The sequence below is a fragment of the Dasypus novemcinctus genome, chromosome X (assembly GCF_030445035.2).
Source record: "Dasypus novemcinctus isolate mDasNov1 chromosome X, mDasNov1.1.hap2, whole genome shotgun sequence".
In the NCBI taxonomy this organism is placed as follows: Eukaryota; Metazoa; Chordata; class Mammalia; order Cingulata; family Dasypodidae; genus Dasypus; species Dasypus novemcinctus.
The window spans coordinates 27824616-27851539 of NC_080704.1; the positions used below are offsets into that span (position 1 = coordinate 27824616).

Consider the following 26924-nt stretch of genomic DNA (forward strand, 5'->3'; position numbering starts at 1 on the left):
TCTAGAGTATGCTTCCTCTCTCTACTGTGCAGTATTCCTTATACCCTTTAAAATAGTTTCGTGAACTCGATACTTATTTGAAATATAGCCTTCCACAGAGGGAATAGTAAGTATTCTCAATGGAGTATTAGTTTATAATGTTAATAGTGAGTGCCAAAGGGTCAGATTTTTTAAAAATTCTATATATATATATATTTTTTTTTCGTCTGAGATTAGTCAGGTAGTTCAAAATTCAAAAAGTACAAAAGAACAGCAAAAAGCCTGCTTCCTATTTCTGTCCACTAGTTTTTTTTTTCTTCATTAGCTTATTTTACCTTTGTACCTCCCTTTTTAAACTTTGCTACCTTAGGGAGCTTTCCATTTCTTTACCTGCAGGATTTCCTTTTTTATTTTATGGTTCCTGATAATTTGGCTATATGGGCATACTATAATTTATTAGCCAATTTCCCATTGATAGACAGCAGGTTGTTTCCAGTCTTTGCTATTACAACCTTTGCTACAGTACATTATTGTGTGCATTTTCATTTTCATGCATATGTGAATGTATATATGAAAAAATTCCTAAATGTAGTTTTACTACATCACAGGGTATGTGCATTTGTAATTGTGATAAATATTATTGAATTGCTTTCCGTAGAGGTTGCCTGTTTACCCTCTCACTAGACGTTTTTGAGAGCGCCTCCACTTAACACTATTGTCAGACTTTTGATGGGTGAAAAATGGTATCTAGATAAAATTTTCTTCTCCTTTTCAGTGAACATTTTTTAAAATTTTAGCTTTTTTTTATGGAGAATTTTAAAAATACACAGAAGTAGAGAGGATAGTATGATGGACCCCAGGGTTCATTGTATTGACATCCGTGTGATAATTGTATGTCTGTGCAGCATTTGTTAGGTTTTCTTATCAGTATTGTAGTTTCATAAAATTAAATATTTCCTTTTGCTAAGACCAGTTAATCTTGTGAATTATCTTGTTCTTTAAAGGTTTGGTAGATCCCCCTATGAAACCTTTTGGGAATATTGCTCTTTGACAGCTTTCTCTATTCTGTGTTATCAATCTGTATAGATTTTCTGTTTCTTTTAGAGTCTGTTTTGAAATATTTTTCTAGGAAATTACCCTAATCATTGAGTTTTTAAGGTCAATTTGCGTAGCTGAGTTAGTAGTTTCTTACCAGTCTTAATTTCCTTTGTGGTTATTTCCCTTTTCTTTTTTAAATTTGTGCTCCCTTCTCCCCGTTGACGAGCTAAGCTGATGGTTTAATGGTTGGATTTGTTTATTAGATTTATGACTTTTTTTTTCTAGTTCACTAATGTCTACTTTTACTATTCCCTTTGATCTTCACAGATTTATTTATTTAAACTTTTAATTTTGAAATACTTCCAAACGTGCAAGACAGGTAGAAAAATAATACAAACTCTGTATAGAGAACTCCTACTACCCCTTTCTCCCCAGCTACCAAGATCCATTTTCCCACATTTGCCATATCATTTGATCTACTGATCCATCTTTCTGTCCATCTGTCTGAGTAGCTATCCATTGTCAGAACACTTGAGTGTAGGTTGTATACATCATGCTTCTGGAATACATAATACTGCCATGTACCTTTCCTAAGAACAAGGTTATTCACTTATGTATTCACCTTAAGTGCAGTTATCAAGTTCAAGAACTTGAACATTGATATAAAGCTTACTGTCTATATTCCAATATTTAAAATGTACTTCAGTAATGTCCTTTTCAGCCCTCTCTCCTCCCTTGTTAGATGTTGTCCAGGATCGTGTATTGCCTTTAATTGTCATTGTCTCTTTAGTTGCGCCTCGTTTATTTTGTTCTTCAAGTTTTTTAATTGGATACTTAATTTTTCTTCTTTTTTTTTCCGTTCAGTATTTAAGGCTACAGCTATTCCGCTGAGCACTGCTTTAGCAGCCCATATGTAGTATTTGATCCTTTTTACCCCAGCTCTTCTGCATCTTCAGGTTTTTATTCTTCTGTGAAGAATAACTGAGTTATCTGAGTTTTAAATTTTTCAGTGTAGGTGTTTAATGCATTTTGATTTGATTTATGTCCAGTTTTGTTGTATCGTGACTGGAGAATGTTGTCTGAATTATTATTTTTTAAATTGATGTATTCTTTGTAGTGCCCTATATGGCCATTTCCTGTGACTGTTGCATGGGCTGCAAAAGAGGATATATGCTCTCTTCTCATGTTACAGTTAGATATATCAGATCTAATTGGTATTTAGATTTTCTATACCATTACCTTTTTTTAATCTACTTGACACCTCTTAGCATTATAGTGTCACCTGTTTGCTCGTTTAATGCTTTTTGCCCTGATTCAACCCTTACTTGATATTAAGATCTAGATCCCTGTTTTCTTCTTTGCATTTGCTGCTGTAGCATTGCCATCCTTTTATTTTCAGGCTTTCTAAAGCAATTTAAGTATGTCTGCAAATATGGTATAAAGTTAGTGTATTGGTGTCTGAGCTGCTACAACAAATACCATTTGTTGTAGCAGCTTAACAGCAGAAATGTATTGGCTCATGGTTTCAGAAGGCTTGCTTCCTTCCAGGGTCTTATCTTCTGGCTGGCAGGCAATATTTGGAATTCCTAGTCTTGTCTGGCATAGGCCAACGCATCTTCAGAGTGGCATCTTCACCCTTCTCTTCCCTGTTCTGTTGACTTCCAGCTTCTGACTGCTTCCGCCATAGCCTCTTTCTGTATCCAGTTTCCTTTGTTTATAAACCATATCGGATTAAGGCCCGACCTCATTCGGTGTGGGCACACCTTAACTAATAACATCTTCAAAGGTCCTTATTACAAATGGGTTCGCCCTCACAGGACCAGGGGTTGGGAGCTGAACATGCCTTTTGTGGGGGACATGATTCAATCCCTGACAATTGGGTTTCTCTTTGCAAATCAGTCTTTTTCTTTTATGTGATAAATTGAACCTATTTATATTTATTGATAATGTCAGTTCTGTCATCATCTGTAAGGATGAACATCTGTAATTTTATTTTTGTTTTTATTCTAATACCTTAACATTTTCTACCCTATTGTATGTTTGCTTTGTTTTTATATTTCTTTTAATAATTAGGTTTGAATTTTTTGTTCCAGTGGTTATCTTTATAATTATTACTTTTCTTTAGACTTTCTTTCTCTAGTATGTACCTTTTGAGCACTTGAAATATGGCTAATGTGACTGCAAAACTGAATTGATTTGATTTAAATTTAAAACCAATACTCGATTCAGTTTATAGGGGAACTTCTAAGTATGTTTAGAAAAATGTGGGTATGTAAATTTACCTTACCAACTGTAAGTCTTATGAAATCTAATTACATCACTTATTTCTGATGTAGATCTAGCTTCCAAATGGAGACATGCTATAAGCATAAATTGCACACTGGATTGGGAAGACTTAGTATAAAAAAGGAGTAAAATATCTTAATGCTTTTTAATATTGATTACATGCTGAAATAATAGCATTTTGGATATGTTGGGGTAAATAAAATGTCAAAATTAGTTTTACCTGTTTCTTTTTCATGTTGATTTGGCTACTAAATTTTTAAATATTGTTTATGTGGATTGTATTATGTTTCTATTGGAGTGTGCAGCTTTAAATAGTATAGACATTAATTCCGTACTAGGGGCAATGAAAACATCACCTTTCAATGTTCAGAATAAATATTTGTTGATTTATTTTTATTTCTTAATATAATTTTTACATGTCTTGCTCCATTTTTTTCTGTAGACCTATTATTCCTTTTTTTAAAACCAATTTATTGCCCTTGAATGGAGTTAATATTCTGGTGGCTCCTTGTATTTTTTTTTACAAAATTTTTGAGTTTTTTCTCTTGAGTAGTTGTTATGAATTGAAATTTTTCAGAGTGATATAAGGGAGGGAGAATTGGAGTATTATTAGATAAAGTAAAGATAGAATCTTTTAAATGTTGAATAAATTGGTAGGAAATTATTCATATTTTCATTTGGCCTTGATTTTCATCTTTCAGTCTTACTCTCTTTAATTCTGGCTCCTCTATTAGCCACTTTAATCCCCACCCCTGCAGACTTAACTTCCCATTTCTTTTATTTCCCAGCTACTTTGTGCTTTACCTTTGCGCAGCTGCAGTTGTATTAAAGTATTTGGCCCTGCCTCCTTTTATTTTATTCCAAATTGTTTCTTTCCAGAGGTCAGTGCTTGCCTCTTCTTTGAAACCTCCCTCAGCTTCCTCAGCTTAGCTTGATGCTCTCTGTGCAGAGTGGGGACTCCATAAATGTTGATGGCCGATGGTATGCCTGACTCCACGTAAAGGCTATTAGACATTATGGCAGTTCTGTCAGTTGTTAAAGAAGTCTAAACTACCATAAATGTCCTCACATTTAAATACAGCGTCTTCCAAATAAACTCACCAGGAAGCAGGTTGTCTGACATCCATGCTGCCTTTTCACAGACCCTCGTGTTTTGATTTCTACCATAATCAGGTTCTATCTGTGAACTTTGGAGTCTTTAGCTATTACAAGGTAGCAGCCCCTTTCCCTGTTTTTACTATTCTTGAGGTTTAAGGGCCTAGCTGCCTTCTCTTTTCCTTTAGAAACTATCTTAAGTTTCCAGTACCCACTGAGAAATTGACTTTGGTTCCAAATGACTGCTCTTAGCAAAGTTTCATTTTTTTCAGTTATTTTGCTCCCTGAAGCCTGATTACCACTGGGGAGAATGATGATTTTGTTCCTGGAGAAAGTGAAAAGTTTTGTTTAAACCATGTTAGGGAAAAGGGGAAAACAATCACTTTCTGTTCCAAGTGTTTATTTTGTACCTTTAGGTATATACAGGACCCACCTTTCCTTTAGTAAGCAGTGCGGTTTGTCTGCTATATGGTGTTGCCAAGAATTAGACTAACCCGTTTGCAGGCTAACAGCCAAGTATTCAGAATTAAAGGGGGAAAAGAACAACTGAGGTAAAGACAACTAATTTGGCTTGCTGCATCTTGATCAGTATTGAAATTTAAAGAAAGAATTAAATTAGTCTTTTGGGCCTTTAAGATTTGATTGGACTGGATTTCAACGTAACCTGATTTATCAGGTCCTGGGGCTGCTCTGAGGCACTGAAGGTGTAGCTTCTGCTTCATTGTCATTGTAGCCCTTGCATATGTTTTGTGTGCTTTTGAAGGGGAGACCCAACCACACTTACTGATCTATTGATGACTGGATGGTTTTCTCCCATTACGTTTTTGGAAGATTGAACAGACCGTGGCAAGATTTGGGAAACCTTGGTTTTGTTACTGTGGGTAGGGAGTCAGAAAATACAATGGCTTCTTCACATTTTCCTTATATTGTATGGAAGGTCAATTATTTTACTTCTGCGATCATCTGCTTTCAGAGTCGGACACATCCTTTTATTTTAGCAATACCATGGAACTCTATAGAGGGCTGGCTGCCTGTTTTACTTTATTGGAACACAGCCATGCCTCTTTGGTTACATATTGTCTATGGCCTGTCTCTCCACAACAGCAGGGACTAGTGGTTGCCCCAGAGATTGTGCAGCCTGCAAAGCCTAAAATATTCACCATCTGGCAGTTTACAGAAAGTTTGCTGACCCCTGGTCTAAGATGATTTAGTTCCCTGTTTAAAGAAGTGAGCCGTGATTGCTCTTAATTTGCAGATACATGATAAAAGCTCTGTTTCTCCTTTGTGGTAGCAACACTAAACCTTGGCTCTCCATAATGTTACTTTGGGAATAGCTAAAACTTTCCCAGATACTTGTAGTTTACCTGTAGAGTATAGGCCCCTGAGTGGAATTACTATGTGAAAGGCTTTGGAGGGATTTTCTAGCTTTAATTTACAGGGCTGTCAGCAAAGTGTAAGTGTACCAGTTTCTCCATAACTCTGTCAAAATGAAGTTTAATGATTTTAATTGTATAATATAACTGTATAATATAATATAGTTTCTATGTTACTTCTATGTAACATTGAAGCTAAAAGGCTTTTTCCCCCCCTGTGGATTTATTCTCTTCATTTTGTTGGGTATAAAGTGCCTTCGACCATTTAGTGACTGCAGTCTATAGTGTTTAATCATTTGAATGAATTATTTGTGTATATTTTGCATATTAAACTATTGTGCTGTATAATACTGTTTCCCCTCTTTGTATCCTTCTTTAGTAATTATCAAACTATAAAATTCAAGACATTTGGAAAGAATATCACCTATGATTCTACCATCTGTCTTTTGTGATAGCCCTTCAGTTTTTGCCCATATATTTACATATGTTAATAATGTACATTGGTTTCCCTTTTATTTTGCATACAAGCTGAGCTTTTATATATTTAATATCACCTAAGATCATTTGCAGTGTTGTCTTTTATCTTTATCAGATTTATCACCTATAGCAGAGTTTGCAAATTGTAATTAAATCTATCTGGAATTTATTGCTATTTTTGATGTGAGTTTTGTAGTTAACTCATTTTTGCCCTATTCTGCTGTCCCACTGTGCAAGAGTTAAAACCTCTCAATATTACTCTGTTGTTTCTGTTGTATCATACATTCTGTTCACAGAGTAGTTTATGTTTGTAGCTTCTATTTAGTAAGACAGCTCTCATTTTGATTGAATGTCCTTTGTTAACTTTTGCCTTGTAATTTATGTTGAAATTTGGTGAGGACAGTTCCTTATTACTGTAAAATTTTAAAATTTTGCTTTTCTTGTCCACTTCTTGATAAATTAGTCAACTTCTTTAAAATGTGCTAAGGGGACTGTGGATAAATTACCAGTGTTTGGAGCTTTCCACCTTTTTCGTGTAAACTGCAAACTGTCAGCCTGCAGGTTGCAGCATCTTCTGTTAGCCAATTTCACGTTTATGGCAGGGAGGACTAATTTACCTCCATACTTCTCTTCATGGCAGAACTGGGTTTGATGGTAATCCATGGCAGGTCTCCTTCATCTCTCTCAAGGAGAATCCCATTCCTAGTCAGTGTCTCATCTTTTGTGAATGGCACAAAAATTTACAATGAACTAGTAAGTTTACATGGGTTGATATTATATTCCCTCAATAAAACATTCAGTGTTCTCATTCAGTGGTATTTTATTTCCCTAAGCCTCACCCAAACAGTCATGATCGTATTCTCATTCCTAGACTTGACCTGTAATTCCAGTTGTATTAGTCAGCCAGAGGGGTGCTAATGTAAAATACTCAAAATTGGTTGGTTTTTATAAAGGGTATTTATTTGGGGTAGAAGCTTACAGTTACCACGCCATAAAATGTAGGTTACTTCCCTCACCAAAGTCTGTTGCCACTTGTTGGGGCAAGATGGCTGCCATCTCTGCAAGGGTTCAGGCTTCCTGGGTTCCTTTCTTCCTAGGGCTTGTTTCTGTCCAGGTTCAGCTGCTCTGCTTTCTCCACAAGACCTCTGCCATGTCTAATGGAACCTTCTCTCCTTCCTCATGTATCTGCTTCACTGTGCGTTTACTTCCCGGGCTCCAGGATCTAAACTACAAACTTCCTTCTCTGCGGTGCGGTTTCTCTGTGAGTCCCCACCCACCAAGGGGGTGGGGATGCAACATCTTACTGACATGGCCCAATCAAAGCCTTAATCATTATTTAATCAAGTAAAAGTGAAACCTCTGAATCCAATATAATGTAATATTCACGGAGAGGAGTAGACCAGTTTACAAACATAATCCAATATCTATTTTTGGAAGTTATAAACAATATCAAACTGGCATACCAGTTAACTGTTTGAGTTGTAACAGGGTTGCTTTCTTACCAGGGCATGGAGAGCAGTTTATGATATTCTCACTATTGGGAATCAATTGCTGAACAGAGCTCTATTTTCCCAAACCATAAAATGAGATATTTCCCCATATGTCATTGACCAGAAAACATTAGGGTCCTTTGAAATTTGTAATATATATATCTTTTTCCAACAATTGTGACATTTTCATAGACCAGAGCATATTCAGGGTTTTTTCTGAACCTTTTCTCGAATCTCTCCTGTTAGATAGAGTACACAGTTTCCTTAAGCTTGGTAGCAGATATTTCTTAATACCTGACTTTGGAATTTGTATAAATTTGGTTAATTTCTCCTGTGGATTTTGAGATTAAATAGAAAGCAAAGTGGTAATTGCTATATCACAGTTCCTATGATGGTCATATAATATCCTCAAGTGGGCACTTTTTTTGTGACAAACTCCTCTGGGAGGAAGCTGCTTGGCTCTCAGTGAGCCTCCCGTTCTCTAGAAACTGCCCCTTGTACACGGGCACTCCTTCTTGTGCTTCATGTTCTTTGCACATTCTCTGCCATCTCATCTCTGGCCTACGAACTCATATTCCAGCTTCTTTCACCTGAGCTTAGCTTCAGTAAAGCTGTTCAAGAAAGAAATTAAAGTGGACTGTATATGGAAACTGAAAAAGATTCAGTTGAATGAGCTAGCTATTTTCTGAGTACTTACCTGCACTTGGTATAAGATGGTATCGTTTAATTGTCACAAAAGTCATGTCCGCTTTACAAATTAGGGAACAGATTTAAAGCAGGTAAGGAAATTACCCACATATATAGTAGGCGGTAGGACGAGGTTTCTGACCACCTGTGTCTTCTTAGAACCCCAGTCAATAGGTGAGAAAATAGGTAAAGGATTGGGTGTATTGCATGAACAAAACAAACTGGAGGCAAGGATTGACAAGTGCACTGTCATTGCTTGTCAAGAGTTACCACATCCTGAAGTACAATCATTTCCTTCATGAGTTTGTTCAGCAGTTTTTATCTTCCCTATTTAGGAGCATCTAAGAAAGGGGAAAAGGGTAGTAGATAATGCTAAAAAATCTCTTATAGGCCATGACAATGTTCGTGGCCAGTTTCCTGAGGCTGGAACAAAGCTCAAATGTGAAAATAGAGACTGAAAATAGATGGGTAAATAGAAAAGTTGTGTGTGCTTAATAGCTACTGTCTGAACCTGAGGAATACTTTGATTTTTTTTCCCATTGAATTGTCCATGATTAGATGTTAGTCACTGGTTCTCAGTCCTGCCTGCTCATGAGATGAGAATCCTGTGGAGATCTCCTAAAACTAGTGATGCCTGTATCTCGTGTAAACCAGTTGAATCCATCTCTGGGGTGGAGTCTAGGCACTGGTATTTTTTTTTTCAGTCATCTGGGTGATTGTAATGTGCTTCCAGAGTTAAGAACCACAGTGTTTGATCCGGCAAATTAGTTGCCCAAGCCCAAGAGAGATGAATCACTTTAGGGAATAAAGTCTGTGAAATGCTGAAGGTAACAAGAGTTTAGGAGTCCCTCAACATTGGTTGAATGTTTTGGGTTTGGAATGAAGTGGAAACCAAAGAGCCCTAGGAAATTGCCAGGAAATAGGTGTTGCCTTCGAGGAGCTTATAGGTAAACGAGAAGCTAGGACAAATGCATAAAGGCATATACGCTAGTCAAAATTTTTGAATCCCGTGAGTTTGTGGCTGGCTCTCCTGCTGTCCCTACCTCTCCCTTAAAGGTTTTGTGATAGATGAGGTTTCTTTAAGGTGGTTTCTGGGCGCACATGAGGTGTTAATCCAATTGTCCTTTTTGCAAAGTGTCTTCAGAGACTTTCTGGATAGACAGTACAGATAGAAGAACAAATGTACATGTGTATGCTCTTTCCTTGGCTCTTTACTCCTAGCAGCACTCTTCAGAATTGCCCCAGAAAACCTATATTATCAGGCAGGGTTGGTGTAGGATGCTTAACTGAAGTTTAGAGACACAAACCAAAATTTACCCTCTCAGATTCATTTAGTGGGAACCTGAATTTAGAAATCATCTGTCCAGCCTCCCCAGTTTTACACAAGAGAAAGTAGAGGTCCTGAGTAATGAAGAGACTGACCAAACCATCAGCTAGTTGTTGACATAACAACTTGGCTGCCTCTTCCAAAGTGAACCAGAAACTCTTCTTTCTCCAAGGTGAAGGGAACTTACATTTGCATACCAGGCAGAGTAGTAGGAAGATTTAGCTGTAATTCTTACAATGTCCAGGTGAAGTAGATGCTTCCATTTCTTGGATGAAGAAGCTGATGCTTACATTAAAGTTTAAGTATCTTGCCTAAACAAAGTTAGGGGCAAAACCTTGATTAAAATTCAGGTAGACTGAGCTCTAAAACCTATGCTCTTTTCAGTTCAACATAATATACCATTGCCCCTAATGCAACTCTTCATAGCAAATACAGTCCAATCCTATAATTTTGGAACTATCAGGTTTATACCCCTATTCCATTTACTTACATAGAAATAAGGGTAGTCTTTTATGTCTAGAGCTTATCTAACTCTGAGATGGTGAAAGAAAACTTATCTTAGATGACTATGTAGTGAAATATTAGATTATCCTTATTCTGAGGACCACCCCTTGTTAGTCTGTCTATTGTCTCTAGGAATATGAGAAACAGTACAGACTGGTGCTCAAGCCTTAACTTCTGGTACTTAAGCCCACCATGCTTCAGTGTCCATATCTGTAAAATAGAGATGATAGCATCTGATCATAGGGTCATTGCAATGATGAAACTGGGAAAGTTCAGCACAATGCATAGCATGTATTAGGTGCTCAGTAAATGTCGGTTATGCTTTTATTGTGAAAAGTTATTGACACAGCATTTCCTGGATGAAATCAGCTTTCTGCTAAGAACAGCTGGGTAGGGAGCTCTTATCCTTGAATGTTAATTAGCTTAAAGTCTGTCGGCCTAAGGTCTCAGCCATATGAACTGGTCATTTTTCAAGAAACATAGCACTTTCAGCTCATTTGTACTTTTTGAGCATGACTGGCTTTGAACTCCATTCACTTTAATGGCTAACTAAACATTTTGCCTCAATTAACCTCGAAGATGGGTGCAGCGTGACCTTTACTTAACTATTCCTGCTTCCATGACAACAAGGCATCCTGTTTCTCACCAGCCTACCATTAGGATTAGATCCTAAACCCCGGCTGGAGTTAGGTTGGTATGGATCTGCTTGGTGACTTAGGCAACGATTGTTATGCACATGATCTGACTGGTCAAAGCTCTCTTTGTGATGTAAGTTCTGAAGATGTTTTCTCTGGCCCAGCACACCATGTTGACTGCTACTGCCACTTTATTTTCTCCTTTCTACCTAGCTTTTGGCTCTTCCCCAAGTTTAAGGATTTGGCTATTCTTAACCAAATATGTAGAATGAAGAGAGGAATTTATCTTTACCAAGAAATGTTATCTTGAACCCCTGTGTTTTATTTGTTAGTGTCAGTTTATATTTAAACTTACTAGGTATTTTAATTTTCAGTTCAAATCAGAAAATATTTATTCACTACCTACACTATGCCAGAGGTTGTGCTGATGGAATCTTCAATTATCTGAGGAATCTCAGACATAGAACTCAGTAGTTGGGGCAGCAGCAGAGAGGTTGCCCAAGCACAGGGCACTCTGGGCCTACTATGACATCTACTTGCAACTTGCATTGGCTTAAGAAAAGTTACAAAAATAATACCCTGAGCACCCATGTGTACCATGTACCTAGATTCACCTTTTACTTTGCCATATTTGCTTTCTCACTCCCCCCATCCTTTGTTCATTCTCTCTCCATTCCTCCCTCCCTTTCTTCCTCCCTCCCTCCCTCCCTTCTGTTCTCCCTTACTGTCCCACATGCTTTTTGCTGAACCATTTGAGAATAAGTTGCAGACATCATGCCTCTTTACCCCTAGATACCTGTGGATGTACTAAGCCTAAGAGCATTCTCCTGCTAACCACGGTACAGTTATCTTGGCTTGGGGAATTTGTCACTGGTATAATTATAAAATCAAATATTTAGATTTTTCCCTAACAACTCCTGTATTGGACAGTACAGGTCTAGAACACACTTCAGGAGGCACCATGGCTAAGAAGGCTGCTGTTGGGTACAGCAGAGTCCAGGAGGGCTTGTGTCTCAGTACTGAAGTATGTAGACAGAAGGCAGGAATAACAGATAGGGTTAGCTGGGTGAAAACGGAAGAATTACCTGGAAGTCTACAAACTGAAGGTCACCCTCCATCCTGATCATCAGAACTTTAGTAGGCAGGCATTTATCCTTAGATAAAAAGGTTCTTCCCCAAAGACACTGAATAAAATATTTAAGGAGAATCAGGGAAGCTGTTGTGGTGTTAGGACCCCACAGAAAAAAATCCTTACAAGCAGTTATCTGGGGTGCTCACTCCTCCTGAAGCCCCATAGAGCTCCCAGTCAGTCTTACTTTTAAACTTGACTGACCAAGGATCACCAGACATCTAAGGAAAGCCTACATCAAGAAAGAGACAGACTAAGATAAATAAATGGACAAAGAACAACGCCAGAGGAAACAAATTCGGGGAATAGAAGAGAGTGCTTTAAAATAAAAGAGGAGAAATAAATCAACTTGTTATTAGCATTTCACAACAGATAGCGTTTGCCAAAGATGGGCATGACACTACTTTTCTACAGTGTGACCTTGCCCCTTCTCCATCAAGACAAGGAGTCTAATTTCCTTCCCCTCGAGTCTGTGCAGACTGGGACTACTTCAACCAATTGAGTGTGGCTGAACTGGGCTAGCTGTATGACTTCGGAGGCTAGGTCATCAAAGGCCACTTGGCTTCCACTTTGATTACCGAAGCCATGTAAGGCTCTACCTAGCCAGCGGCTGCCATGCTGTGAGGAAGCCAAGCCCATGGTGAGGCCACCCAAAGGTGCTCCTGCTTGTCGAGTAATCCCGGCCTAAGTGTCATGTGACTCACACTGACATGTGAGTGAAGGACCCTTCAGATCACTCTAGCCCCATTCTAGTCACTGCCCCCACCCCCAGCCTTCAAGTTTTCCCAGCTAAGGTCCCAGGCAAACCATCACTCCTGTGTCCTGTCTGACTTCCTGCCCCACAGCCTCTGTGAGCATAAAAGAGGCATTGGGCTAAAAGAAATAGCATAACATCTGGACCTTATTGGGGCATTGAATTTGATAGGGACTAAAGTATATGTGAAATCCCCAGTCTTTGGCTCTTTGGCTCTGAAATTTCTGGGTTACTATTATAATAACCAAATCATGGTCTGGCCTAGAGTAGAGAATCAGCCCCAAGTGTGGCAGACACAAAATCTACTACCTATTTTGATCTCTTTTTAAATTTAGTAATAAGTTTTCCCTAAGTAAAACTGTCAAGCTTTTCAGGCAGTGAAATACTACTTCTGGACATGAAGTAAAACGTTTTGAAAATATTAATAAAGATAAAAAAATAAGGGATTCTTTTGAAGGGCATTCACAATGATTTGGCAGCTCCATATTCAAACTTGAGGCTGTTTCTTTTGAAGGACTATTCAATTAGTCATTGTTTAGCCCTGGCAAATCCAATAATTAATTACTTATGATTCTAAAATTCAGTGTTTTCAAAAGACTGAAATTTTACAGATAGAACCGGAGGAACAGAGTCAAAGTGCTGCCCCTAAAATATTATTTTCTCAGTTTTAATATTTTGCCCATCTAACATCATTAATGGGAAAAATACATCACAAAGATAAACATTGACAGTATTTAGAAAACAGCATTATTAGGATGAGTTGATTATTCTTTGGACTTCGGGTGCCTTACTGGTAATTTTTCCATTTATTGCTCTCCTTTTCTATTCCTTGATCCCATTATTGCCACCCCCAAATGACCCCCCCACCAAGTGCTAATGCTGTAAGATGTGGACAAAGATAGCCTTCAAGTAATCCCACAAAGATGACTTGACATTTTAGGGGCATTGTCTTTATTGATGGAAAGAGTACAAAATATGTCCTCAACCCTCTAATTATAAGATACTTGTTAACAGGTGATGTCGTTAGCTGAAAAAATAATTTCTTTTTTTCTGCTTCCTGTAAATTAGCCAAAAAGAGGATTAAAGAAATACAGGTCACCATGGAAACTAGGTATAAAGGATCACAAATCTGTGTACTCTTGTTCCCAGAAGGTTAGACAAATGCTTCTTACCAGTGGCCATCTCATAGTCCCACCATAGGGAGGGCTGCATTAAATTGAAAGTCATTTGTATTTCTGTGTCTATCATACTGTGTCTTAGGGACATCCTGTGTCTTCTAGACAAAGCAAATCATACCTTTTACAAATGTAGTAATTGTCTTCAACTTTCCAGTGAAAGAGTAAAGTATAAAACAAAGAGAAAACAGAAGAGAATAATGGATTATTAAATAAGGAAGAAAAATTGAAGAAATACATGAGTATATTTAAGTCAGTGACTAAGTTGCATTGATTAAGTCAGTATTTTCCAAGCCCCTTTACCTGTTCTCTCTTGGTCATGTTTTGAACTGGTACTCAAGAAAACATTAGTTGTAAATTTGAATAAGGTGAAGTAGAGAAATGCAGAATAAAAATAGAAAATAAAAGTTAAGGAATGCAGAAAAACCAACTAAGTGTTTTTTAAAAAGATGTGAAATAACTGGAAAATATACCTGGAAAATACTCAGTATGCCAGACGACTTATAAAACCAGAACCCTTTTGAAAAAACATTCCATTAAAACCAAAAGAATTTTCTTTGGTAAATTTACTTTAGAAATATTAGAACCTGAGCTCAAGTAGTACATAAAGCCCTTTTGATTTAAACTGACTATCCAACATTAGTGCATCGGGTAAAATTTTTTTTAATTATAAGAAATGAAGCAAGCCACAGAAAGGTTTAAAAAAAATCAGGCCTTTTGTATTTATTTTTAGGTTCATTAATTAACTAAAAAAGGCTTATCTCCCTTTTAAGCTGGTATATAATTAAGGTATCTGAATATAAAGAATTTGCCCCTAAAGCTAAATTAGAATATAGGAGACCAAAAAGAAAAAAGAAGAAGAAGAAAAAAAGATTTTCCAGCTACTCTTTTTTAAAAAAATACAAACTTCTGAAAGCATTATCTCTTCTTCCAATAAATAATTGAGAAGCTACCATATGTGAGGCACTGTAATGTGTGCATTGGGAATATGGAGACAGATAAAATACTTTTCCACACTAGTTTATAAAAGGCTGCTACTCCAAGAAGGCTAGAATAAAATGCTTCCTAAAATTGGCCTTGGCTATCTGAAGTCATGCCTAGTAGTTGTGTTTTCCAGATGGTGCAGAGTTACCAATATGTGTCAAGACGACTTTTTACTTTAAAATATTGAGGAGAGGAACAGAGAACATACTTTAATCCTTTTTTAATTGTGTAGAATCATCACATGAGCACAGACACTGCGGAGCTAGAATGCGGTCGTGCTCTCAAGGCTTACCAACGTCATACCATTTCATCTTGTTTGTACCGCATGGCCTCAGACTGTTCTGCTTTGTCACTGTCTTCATTATTAAGGATAGCTATTTAATGAGCCCTTCCAAGTTTTAAGAACTTGTCAATGTCAAATGTTAAGCCTGTTTTAATCCTCACAACAATCTATAAAATAAGTACTATTGTTATTATTTTATCGATGGTTACACTGAGACTTAGAAGTGTTTTTTTAAAAAAGTGCCCAAGTTCATAAAGCTTGTGCTTGAGTCAAGATTCAAACCTAAGTGTGTCTTTATTCTACCACCAGACCTTGTCATTACTGCCCTACAGAACCACAAACCTTTATCTGAACTGATGTCCAGAAAGCTGTAAATATTGAATGTTTTTTCATTAGGTTGGTACCAGAACTCATTGCATGGCAAAACCTGACCTGAACTGACTTGAGGCTAGTCTTTATCTCACTCAGTGTAAATATTCATATACTTACTACTGATATACTAATGTCTTTATAGTATGCCCTATTGTACAACGTATGATGTATATATATACCTTTTTACCTTCCCAAATCTGAAAATCATCATGTTTGGAAACCATCCAGCCCTTTGCTGTCACTCCTCATGCTTCTCCCTCTTCACCCTATCCCTGGGCTTTAGTTTGCTCCTTCTGATGTGCTCTTGACTTGAAAATGTAAACAGGTAAACTTTCACTCCCCCAAACTCAGATAAGTTTTTTTTTTTAAAGATTTATTTATTTATTTAATCTCCCCCCTCCCCCGGTTGTCTGTTCTCTGTGTCTATTTGCTGCGTCTTGTTTCTTTGTCCGCTTCTGTTGTCCTCAGCAGCACTGGAAGTGTGGGCGGCGCCATTCCGCGGCTCTCCTTATGGGGTGCACTCCTTGCGCTTGGGGCTCCCCTACGCGGGGGACACCCCTGCGTGGCAGGGCACTCCTTGTGCGCATCAGCACTGGGCATGGGCCAGCTCCACACGGGTCAAGGAGGCCTGGGGTTTGAACCGCGGACCTCCCATGTGGTAGATGGATGCCCTAACCACTGGGCCAAGTCCGTTTCCCCTCAGATAAGTTTTTAAAGTCACAAGTTCATACTGACACTCCTAGTTCATATTCAGAGCCACAGTGTTCTTCCTCTTCTTCTCGATTCCATGACAACCTTAGCATTTCTTTTGTGCTTTTTAAAACAATTATATTTAACCAGGATGCAAAGTATTTCCCCTGGTATGTGAAAATCTAGATTTACAATTTAAATTAGATAATAGGTCCTTCATTTTATCATGAGAGTCACTATGAGATTCTTTTTAAATATCAGCAATTTTAGTGCATTTAAAATGATCTCATCTATAAAAATATGTATACAGAACCTTTTAGGGATAGTATATATTATCTGAAGTAAAATAACCGCTGTTATTTTAAATGTTAATAGTCTAAGACCAAATGAGTGTGTATAGAGCAGAGGCTTAAAAGACTTTGCTGGGGTATTCCACCTCCCCTTATATGGAATGAAATGGGTGTTCCGTGGATTAAAGTATTCATCATGTGAAAATGCTAAGCGTCTAAGGATCATCAATTAGTTAAAGATTTACTGAAGGCCTTCAGTGTACTCACTTAGAATGAAGGAAACAAGCGTTGGATTGTTTAAGATACTACTTTTTTAGTCTAACTCTTTTAAAAATGGAGAGGAGGAGACAGGGCCGTGTGACCAAGAAAGGTTCTACAGATACATTTCAAGAGTGAGTGCCTTTATTTCCAGTCTTGTTCAGGGGAGAGAGGAAAGGAATAAATCAGAACTTGGCTGGAAGTGTTAGAAAATCTGACTTATTTCTCAATCTCTGATTTGCTGACTTTATCACATGTGGAAGAATAAGGAGATTGTGGAGGAGAAAATCGTTAGATGAGCTCTGCTTCCCCCTTTCTGAGCCCATGTTGCCCATTTGAGAGCAACCTCCAGGAACTATGGAGCATCAGCAAGGTCTTTTAAGTGTGAGGGAGATGGGATGGACCCATAAGTATCACTGAGGGCAGAAGAACTAATATTTATTGAACAGTGCTCTGTGCGGGGCTCCACATAGGTTTTCACATTTTATTTAAAGCGTCATTCCCATTTTACAGATAAGACTACCGAGACTCAGAGAGGTTAAGAAGCTTACCAAAAGTTTCAGGGCCCTAAAATGGAGAAGATGGGACCGGAACACATTTCTGTCCCCGAAGCTCATGTCCTTTCTTTCATGTCCCTCATCCCCCAACCATCATCAGGTTTACAGCTGGACTGGGAGTTGGGAAGACCAATCGTAGAACTACTCTGGCCACCTGGTAGCAAAGGAAGGGCCTTGGGTTTCCCCTTTCAGGTGGCCGAGTACCTTTACTCTCACTGTGTCCTGTTTACGTAAACTTTATGCACAACCAGCTCAGGGCAACTTCCAGGAGACTCCCTGATCTCTTCCTTAAGAGTAGATCTCTCCGCTTCTGAGCGTTCCCATGAGCTGGTTTTTCTGACACATCCAAGTCCTGTGTCTTGGTCAGACCCCCTGCCTTGGAGTCAGATGGTCTGTGGCTACTTCCCAGGGTGGTAGAGCTGTGGTCCTTGAAGAAACACATTGGAAGGAAATCTTAGGAAACAGTTGGCACACGGTAGGTGAATTCGTGTGGAATGAATGGATCTGTTGCCTTCAGGGAACCCCTAGGAACAGGAGTGGACTTACATGTACTAGTACTTTTGTGCTTGGCAGTTCCCCCACAGTGTTTATTTGAAAACAAATTCAGATGGAATCCTAGGTCACTTTTATGTTCTGCTGGTATCATTAGGAATGTATTTGTGGTTTTTTAAAAAGGCTTTCAAGGTTGCCTCTTGAAATAAATGTTCTTTTTCAGTTCTAATTAAATTATTTTCTTAAACTTGTTATTTCAGAGGATAAAAATTTAACTAGAAACTGCAGGATTATTTTTCTCAGCTTAACCAGTAACTATGCTACCATGAGAGCCCCTCATTAATCCGTGTGTTAGATTATAAAATCACAGAACATTTTTCATCTCTTAACAGGGAGAGATAATGCATGTGAGAAAACATCGTATATGTTTCTACGAAAGGAGCTTCCTGTGCGACTGGCTAACACAATGAGAGAAGTGAATCTTCTGCCAGATAACTTGCTTAACCGTCCTTCAGTGGGATTAGTTCAAAGTTGGTACGTAAATACTGTGGCTTAAAATGGGACTTCCTACAAATGCTCTGAACATTTAGCGTTGGGATTGTTCTTCATATGAGTACATGTACTGTGTGACTGGCAATGAGTCATTCAGCATAGCTGGGTTTTTTCAGGCAATTAAGAGTTGCTGCTTTTATTGCGGACTGTTGAGTTTAAAATTGTTTTGATGAAAGTATTTCCAGATTCTACCCGATACTTTCTTGACTTCACATTTCACTTTCCTGGTTAAATGTGATTTATGTTCATTATTTAAGAAATGGGAAAGTAGAGAAAAATATAAAGGAACAGCAGTGCTTTCAATAGGAGGAAGTTGGCCACTTTTCATAAGTCCTAGTCTTGCTCCTTTTGTTTTCCTTTTAAAGAAGTTCCTTGAAGGCAGTATCTCTTTTAAAACAAATTAAGTAAGTCACTTAAAAGGGGAGCTCAGTTTGGGGGGGAAATCAGCTACCTGATGTGTTTCATTTGTCCTATTAAAAGTATGAAAAATCTTAACAGAATGTAACGTAAAGATAAATCAATTGTAGATGGCTCTGATGCTTAAAGCATACTTTATTTAATTGGGAAAGTTGAATTTGTGACTAAACTATGCACTAGGTGAACAGGGTGAGGGCAGTGAGTGGCAGGATGTAAGAGCTGACAGCCTGCCCGGGCATTTTTAGAGAAGGATTTGCATGTATTCGAGAAACCTTTGCATGTCTACTCTGTAGTGTAAATGCAAGGTAGAAGACTGTGGAGGACACTGAGGTAATGAGATGTGGCTCTGGAGTCAAGGAGTTTGACAGGTAGAGTTGACAGGGAGGGAGAGCAGCTGAGGGGAAGGGAACAATGTGAACAAATGTAAGGAGAATGGAACTATTAATCTGCTCCTTAGAGGCCAGGAGGAGCAGACGGCCAGTGACTGTGACTTTGATATTATAGCCAGTTATACTCTACCCTGAACTAATGGCTTGTTTCAGAAGGAGTACTTGTTGCATGAGACTTCTTCATTGCTTCAAGACCATCATTAGAGGTTTTCTAGCAGGAAGTATATAATCACTATGAGGGGGACGCTGCGGTGAGGATTCTAGGTAAGCTAGATGACTTTCAGGTCTCCTGGTTCTGGCAGCAGTGACAGTTGGATATTAACTTTTGCTGATAAAGGGTGCACAGGTTACTTTAGGGCATTAAAGTGATTTACTGCCAAAGCATAGACTCAGATTACTGTGTCAACAATTCTTCCTCTCCTCACCATTCATTCCTCTTCCATATCCATTCTAAACATAGGCATGTCATTTCTTCCTTTTCTTTTTTTAAAACATTTTATTTAGAAATAATTTCATACTTAACAGAAGGGTTGTAAGACTAGTAGAAGGAATTCCTGTATACCTTCACCCAGATTCATTAATTGTTAACATTTGCTCTGTCATATTCTCTCTCTTTCTCTGTCTCTCTGTCAGTCTACCCATCCGCATACCTAATATATATATATAGTTTTTTCTCTGTGAACCATTTGGGTTAATGGTAGACATCATGTCCCTTTGCCACTAAATACCTTAGTATGTATTTCCTTAGAACAATTTTTAGATAACCACAGTGTGATTATCAAATTTAGGAATTTTAACATTGACACAGTAGTATCTTCTAACATGTAGAACTTACTCTCATTATACTAACTTTTCAGCAGTCTCCCCCACCCCTGATTTAGGATCCAGTACAGGATCATACATTGCATTTAGTTGCCATCTCCTTTTCTTTTTTAAAGTGGGTCTTATGTAAAAACAGGCTGTGAATCCTACCTCTCTCCCCTCAGTCAGAATGTGCTCTCCTTGTTCTCTTGACTTTCAGGCTAGGCACCTCAGCATAGTCTTTGACTCCTCTCTCCTTATGACTTTGCTCTTTAAACTTTGAATGAATTTGCTCTTTAAACTGTAAGTGAATTATCCTGTTCAGAAAGGACCATTCCTGAAAGGGGTGGGATGCCTTACTAAAATTTTGCCTGTGTGTGGCCGGACAGAGGGCATCACCAGGGGATTGGCTGACTTTAGCATCGGAGAGCGGTTTTTACCTGATGATTATTTTTTTGAAGATTGATTGACTGATTTATTTCTCTCCCCTTCCTCCCCCACCCCGGTTGTCTGTTCTCTGTGTCTATTTGCTGTGTCTTCTTCTTTGTCTGCTTCTATTGTTGTCAGCAGCACAGGAATCTGTGTTTTTTCTTGTTGCGTCATCTTGTTGTGTCAGCTCTCCGTGTGTGCGGCACCATTACTGGGCAGGCTGCACTTTCTTTCTCACTGGGCGGCTCTCCTTACAGGGCACACTCCTTGCACGTGGGGCTCCCCTACTGGGGACACCCCTGCATGGCAGGGCACTCCTTGCGCGCATCAGCACTGCGCATGGGCCAGCTCCACACGGGTCAAGGAGGCCCGGGGTTTGAACTGCGGACCTCCCATGTGGTAGATGGACGCCCTACCCACTGGGCCAAGTCCGCCACCCAACCTGATGATTTTAATGATATCTAATCCATAGACTTTTATGTCCAGAGACATTTTTAAAAATATACCCAAGGATGAGCATATTTTAGTACCAAATGCATTGTCACACAGTTCATGTGGGGCTGCTTAAAAGAATGACATTCTGTTTATGTATCTTTATGAGTAACAGTCATTTTTAGTTACTAGAGTGCCCTCCTCCTTTGTCCGAAGCTAGATAATGGGGTTAGCTGTAACTGATTGTTAGACTAATTAGAATAAAGGGATAATTTTTTCAGGACATGTTAAGGCCTACACCTCTAAGTAATGGGAATATCTGAATCCTCACCACATTCAGCAAGAGTCCTGTCTGGATGTAGCTGCTATAATTTGCGCCTCTCTGAATCCTATTTTTCTGTGTTCTCCAGATCTTCATGTTGCACACAGTATTTCTTGTACTGGTTCTGACTGAGATGTGTAGCTAGTCTTAATCCAGAGGCTGTTTCTGAGGGCCTAAGAGGCATTTTTCTCCTCCATTAAATGTAATGAAATTAGTTTAACTCTGAGAAGGAATCTTCTTTTTTTCTAGTTTCTAAGTTCTTAGAGTCCACTTCAATGTCACACATGTACTTCTTAAAGTTTTCCTGTACTTTTTTGGTAATCAAACTGTACATTTGCTATATCAGGTTGTATTTGATTGCAAGTAGCAGAAATTACAGCAAAACCTGGTTTAAACAATAAATTGGCTTGTATAGCTCTAAGGTCCAGTCATGGGTGAGCTTTCAGTGTTGGTTTGAGTCAGAGATTAGTGAGATTGTTAAGGCTCTGCTTTCCATGGTGTCGGCTTTATTTTAAGGCTGGATTTCTTCCTGGTGGCAGTAGAGCTGCAGCAGTTCCAGACTTCACATCAACATAGCACGCTGTGCAAAGCAAGTTGATTTGTCTCCCAGAGACCTCCAACAAGTCTTCCCTCTTATTTTACTGACCCAAATTAATGCATAAGCCCATTCCCGAACCAGTCCCTGTGTTCACGGGGATAAGATGCAGTGAGAGGCTTAGACTGGACTGTTGGATAATTAGTGGTAAGAGATATGAGATAACCCATAGAGAAACCAAGCTGCCCAGGAGCAGTTGTGGTATCAGCTTCCCCTAGTGCACTTGGGTTGAGTTAGAACTGGGCATGGATTGGATACCTGGGTGAAAATTTGGGGTACTCTTAGAAAGAGGTAAAAGAAGAATGGATACTGAGTGGGTAACTAACACATTAACTGTTCTTTTTTTAGGTATATGCAGAGCTTCCTTGAACTTTTAGAATATGAAAATAAGAGCCCAGAAGATCAGCAGGTTTTAGATAAGTAAGTATAGTTCCAAAACTTACCTGAAGGTAAAAATACATAGTTAAAACAAGTTTTGATAAATGGAACTCATGTCATTAGGAACCAAGAAATACAATTCCGGCAAAAGAATTAATTTCTTTTTGGGTAATAACTCAATATTGCACTTTTTAAAATTTGAGGTTAAGAATTTAACATAGTACGAAAGGAATAATGACAGTTGGAATTATGCTCCATGATTTCAAGATGAACCTGGCGCTCACTATAAATATTGCAGTAAATGTTCCACCTAGTGGTAGTTTTAAGAATGTAGTATCCTTGGTATAAGCCTGAATTTACCTACTCAATCCTTTACAACTTTTTAAAAAATTTATTTCAATGGGATGTTATGTTTGCACTCAGAAACTGTAATGGCTTCATTTTGAAAAAGCAGTGTACTTTTAATATAACAACTTGAATTCTGTTGCTGCTGTTATGTACAAAGACTGCTAAGTTCTAATGCTGATAGAAACTATTTCTGGTTTTTATTTTCGTTTAGCCAAGAATCACTCACCCTAGCTCTGACAGTGTTTTCTCCCCCAAGAAAAAATTCAGTATCTCCCTTCAAAGTAATTTCCTCTGGTTTCACGTTTGCATGTGTGGATGCATTTGGCAGTCCTGTTTTGCTGAGGAATTTCTTTCCTAGTCCATACAGTTGCGAGAATGAATACCTCACATACAGGTGTTACATAAACAGAAGTAGAGAAACAACATGTTATCCAAACGGCCTTAGGGGGCCTTTAACTCAGCCCTGTCAGTTTACAGATGAGGAAGTTGAGGTCAGAGATGTGAAGTGACTTGCCCAAGATTGTAAAATCAGTTACTAGCAGAGCTGGATCTATTAATCATGTTTTCTTTTCCCTAGTGCATTGCTCTTTACAATGTACCCCACTGCTGGTTTGCGCTCGGAGTGGCTAGCTTAAGTTTAGTTGCAAATTAAAATAAGGAAAGGAGAAATACCCTGACATGTTTTATACTACGTTAGGTGGGTTGTTTTTTTTAATGAATCTGTGAAATGTTGAAAGGAAGCAATGGGTTAGAGCCTCAGATGCAGTATTTTCCTTGATAAGCCACTGCTATTGTATTAAGGTATTAAATGGGTTGAGTCCAGGAACTTTGTTTTCTCAAAAGTCATTAGCTGGTGACAGTTGGTTTTGATGAAATTCTGTAAGTTAGTACTGGCCTCTGTAGCTCCAAATTTTATAGATTTCATAGATAAAGATTTGTCGGAAGTATGCAATATTACATTTCTGTTGTTTTTCTTCAGTCCTGTGTCAATTTGTGGAACAGGTTATAAATTAGATGAGATGAATGAACATGAACCTGCTTTGTAAGCTGTCAGGTGCTGACTCTAGTGTATGATAGATACACTAGCTCTCACTCAGTGATGCTAGGTAACTTGCCCAGATTCACACAGCCAGCAAGATAGTTGTGATTTGAAAAGCCCAATGCTCTTCTTTGGAGTGAAAGGTGAGTGAATAATTGCCTTTTCTGTTCAGTGATAGATTATATAGGAGTCCCCATCAGTGAATTCAGTTTATTAAAGTGAAAATAGCCTAGAGAACAACCATGTTTACAATGATAAAGTTTAGAAGAGCCCCAGAAGACTGGGAAGTATTCTGAGAATTGAGCCATTGAAGACAAACCCCCTCCCTTCAGATAGTTGAGGCACTTCTCTACTATAATAAATGGTTTCACCTTAATAATATTGAATTTATGAATATTATATAAAGGACAAATTTTCTATTACAAAATTTCTTGTGAATAAGTATGGCCTTCTCATTTCAGAGTTGATTTATTCATCTTTACTATGTATGTATGTATGTTACAGAAAGAATAATTCATCATTGAGAAAAGCAACTATTTAGATAAGTATGAAGAAAGTCACTCCAAATTTTCACCACCAGGGGGACAACCAATGTTAACATTTTCCTTCCATCCATATTTTTCCTTAGGCATGTATTTTTAATATATATATATATATATATACATACATATATATATGTATGAAATATTTTTACAAAAAAAGTATCTAAATTCTAGATCTACACCATTAGTAGTAGTCTCATAATTGCGCATTTATGGATAGGTCATGCAATTTGACTCTCTATTGTTGGACTTTGAAATGGTTGGTAGTTTTCTTGCTACTACAAACACTGCTCTGAAGAATAACTTTTAAGTATGTCTGGTCACCTTGGCCCATTATTTTCCTAGAATTAATTCCTGAAAGCAGAATTATGTTCTTCAGGCTTTTGATACATGTTGCTAAATTGCCCCCAGAAATGCATGAGTCAGGCTTCCACCAGCAGAGTGTGTGAGTGTTCATTTTTCCATACTGTAGCTGTAGCTGACAGTGGTTATTCCTTGCCAGTCTAATGGGAAATAGTATCTTGTTTTAATTTGTGTTTCTTTTATTATTGTGAGGGTGAAGTTATTGGCGCTTCTGTTTCCTCTTTGGCCAGTTTTTCATTATCATCAGATTCTTTGCTTAGATATATTTTTCCCAGTTTACACTTTCTTTTTTAAAGATTTATTTTTTATGTATTTCTCTCCCCTTCCTCCCCTCCCCCCCCCCCCACGCTGTCTGCGTCTGCCTGTATTCTTGTCAGTGGCACCAGGAATCTGTGCTTCTTTTTGTTGCGTCATCTTGTTGTGTCAGCTCTCCGTGTGTGCGGCACCATCCCTGGGCAGGCTTCACTTTCTTTCACGCTGGGTGGCTCTCCTTACGGGGCACACTCCTCGTGCGTGGAGCTCCCCTATGCAGGGGACACCCCTGCGTGGCAGGGCACTCCTTGCATCAGTACTGCGCATGGGCCAGCTCACCATGCAGGTCAGGAGGCCCGGGGTTTGAACCGCGGACCTCCCATGTAGTAGGCGGACGCTCTATCAGTTGAGCCAAATCCGCTTCCCCCAGTTTACACTTTTTGACTTTATTTCTAATGTGTGTGCCAACAGAACTGATGAAATTTGAGATAACCATGTCATTTATTTCTTCATGGTTGTTTCTATCTCAGGTATTTAGCTTAGAACAGCCTTCCTTACGCCGAGGTTATATACTTATTCACATGGTTTTACTCTTTTACATGCTAATACATTTTTTTGGTTTGAAATTAGGAAGTGACTTAATTTGTTAGCCAGCTATCCCAATTGATTTATTTTTCTACTGACTTGAAATGTCACTTTATCAATATGCTCATTCTTATTTTTTTATACACACATACTCACCTTTTTATTTGGGTCCATTGACTTATCCTTCCATTCTTAGTTGCCATTCTTAATGTTTTTCTCTGTGCATCTTTATACTAATATAGCAGAACAATTGAATACGTTGGGCTTTTTTTTAAGTTTTATTTATTTCTCTCCCCTTTCTTCCCCCCCTCCCCCTGTTTGCTCTCTGTGTCCATTTGCTGCATGTTCTTCTGTGACCGCTTCTTTCCTTATCAGCGGTAGCGGGTATCTGTGTTTCTTTTTGTTGCGTCATCTTGTTGTGTCAGCTCTCCGTGTGTGTGGTGCCATTCTAGGGCAGGCTGCACTTTCTTTCATGCTGGGTGGCTCTTCTTATGGGGCGCACTCCTTGCGCGTGGGGCTCCCCTACGCGGGGGACACCCCTGCATGGCAGGGCACTCCTTGCGCGCATCAGCACTGAGCATGGGCCAGCCTCACGCAGGTCAAGGAGGCCCGGGGTTTGAACCGTGGACCTCCCATGTGGTAGGCAGACGCCCTAACCACTGGGCCAAGTCCACTTCCTGAATAAGTTGGTTTTAATTGTCTTTCTTCTATCTACATTTCAGCACTACATTTTATTGCTGTGAGAAATTTATTTCAAAATTTTGCTTTTAAAAATTTTGACATTATTTTGGGTATATAGATAGTCTCATGGAAGCTATTGCTTTGAGACTCCATTAATAAATCTTCGGATATTTTTGTGGATTGTCCACATGTTGTCAGAAGAAATATTGATATGTTCTACAAGTATTTATTCAACAAACATTTATAGAGTCTGCATTACATTGCAATCACTTATCCAAAAATATCAGTGGATTCCTAAAAAGATACTTGAGCATTTTTTTTCTTTACTAGAACCTTTTACTTTTTGCATCTCTGAAAGAAGTGTTTCTATTGAAAGAAAATTCTAAGCAAAAACTTGAGTAACGCTTTTGTTTCTTATGAGTATATAATGGTAATGATGTCTCTACCCATAAAAATACCCGCAGATAAATAGTCCTGGGGATGGAGCTGGGAAATCTGTGCTTCAGTCCATGAGGGCATGAGATAGACTGACTGTATTTTGTTTCCCTCCCGACAGCTTTCTGCAAGTCCTGATCAAAGTGAGAAATAGACATAATGATGTGGTTCCTACCATGGCTCAGGGAGTGATTGAATATAAGGAGAAGTATGGATTCGATCCTTTCATCAGCAGTAACATCCAGTATTTTCTGGATCGCTTTTATACCAACCGCATTTCTTTCCGCATGCTTATTAACCAGCACAGTAAGTTGGGCTTGGGTTTTGCATTTCAGAAAAGGTAACTGGAGTTTCTCCCAAATGTTTTCCTGTTGCTTTCACTTTTAATTTACTGACCTGCATTTTTGGCTGTAGAAATTTCGTTGCTAGTTCAGTTTTTCCTAAGTAAATACCACCTATTTACAAGCTACTTGTCAGTATTCTTCGTTA

General features: G+C 38.5%; 1 protein-coding gene across 2 annotated transcripts in view; it reads left to right on the forward strand.

The window, feature by feature from the left end:
- PDK3 (pyruvate dehydrogenase kinase 3) overlaps nucleotides 1-26924 on the forward strand; it is a 74443-nt gene that overhangs the window by 3415 nt on the left and 44104 nt on the right. For both annotated transcript variants that reach the window (XM_058291202.2, XM_071213236.1), the window contains exons 2-4: nucleotides 18268-18409; nucleotides 22161-22232; nucleotides 26557-26741. In XM_058291202.2, coding sequence (XP_058147185.1) covers nucleotides 18268-18409; nucleotides 22161-22232; nucleotides 26557-26741 — 399 coding nt within the window. The remainder of the gene's footprint in view (nucleotides 1-18267; nucleotides 18410-22160; nucleotides 22233-26556; nucleotides 26742-26924) is intronic.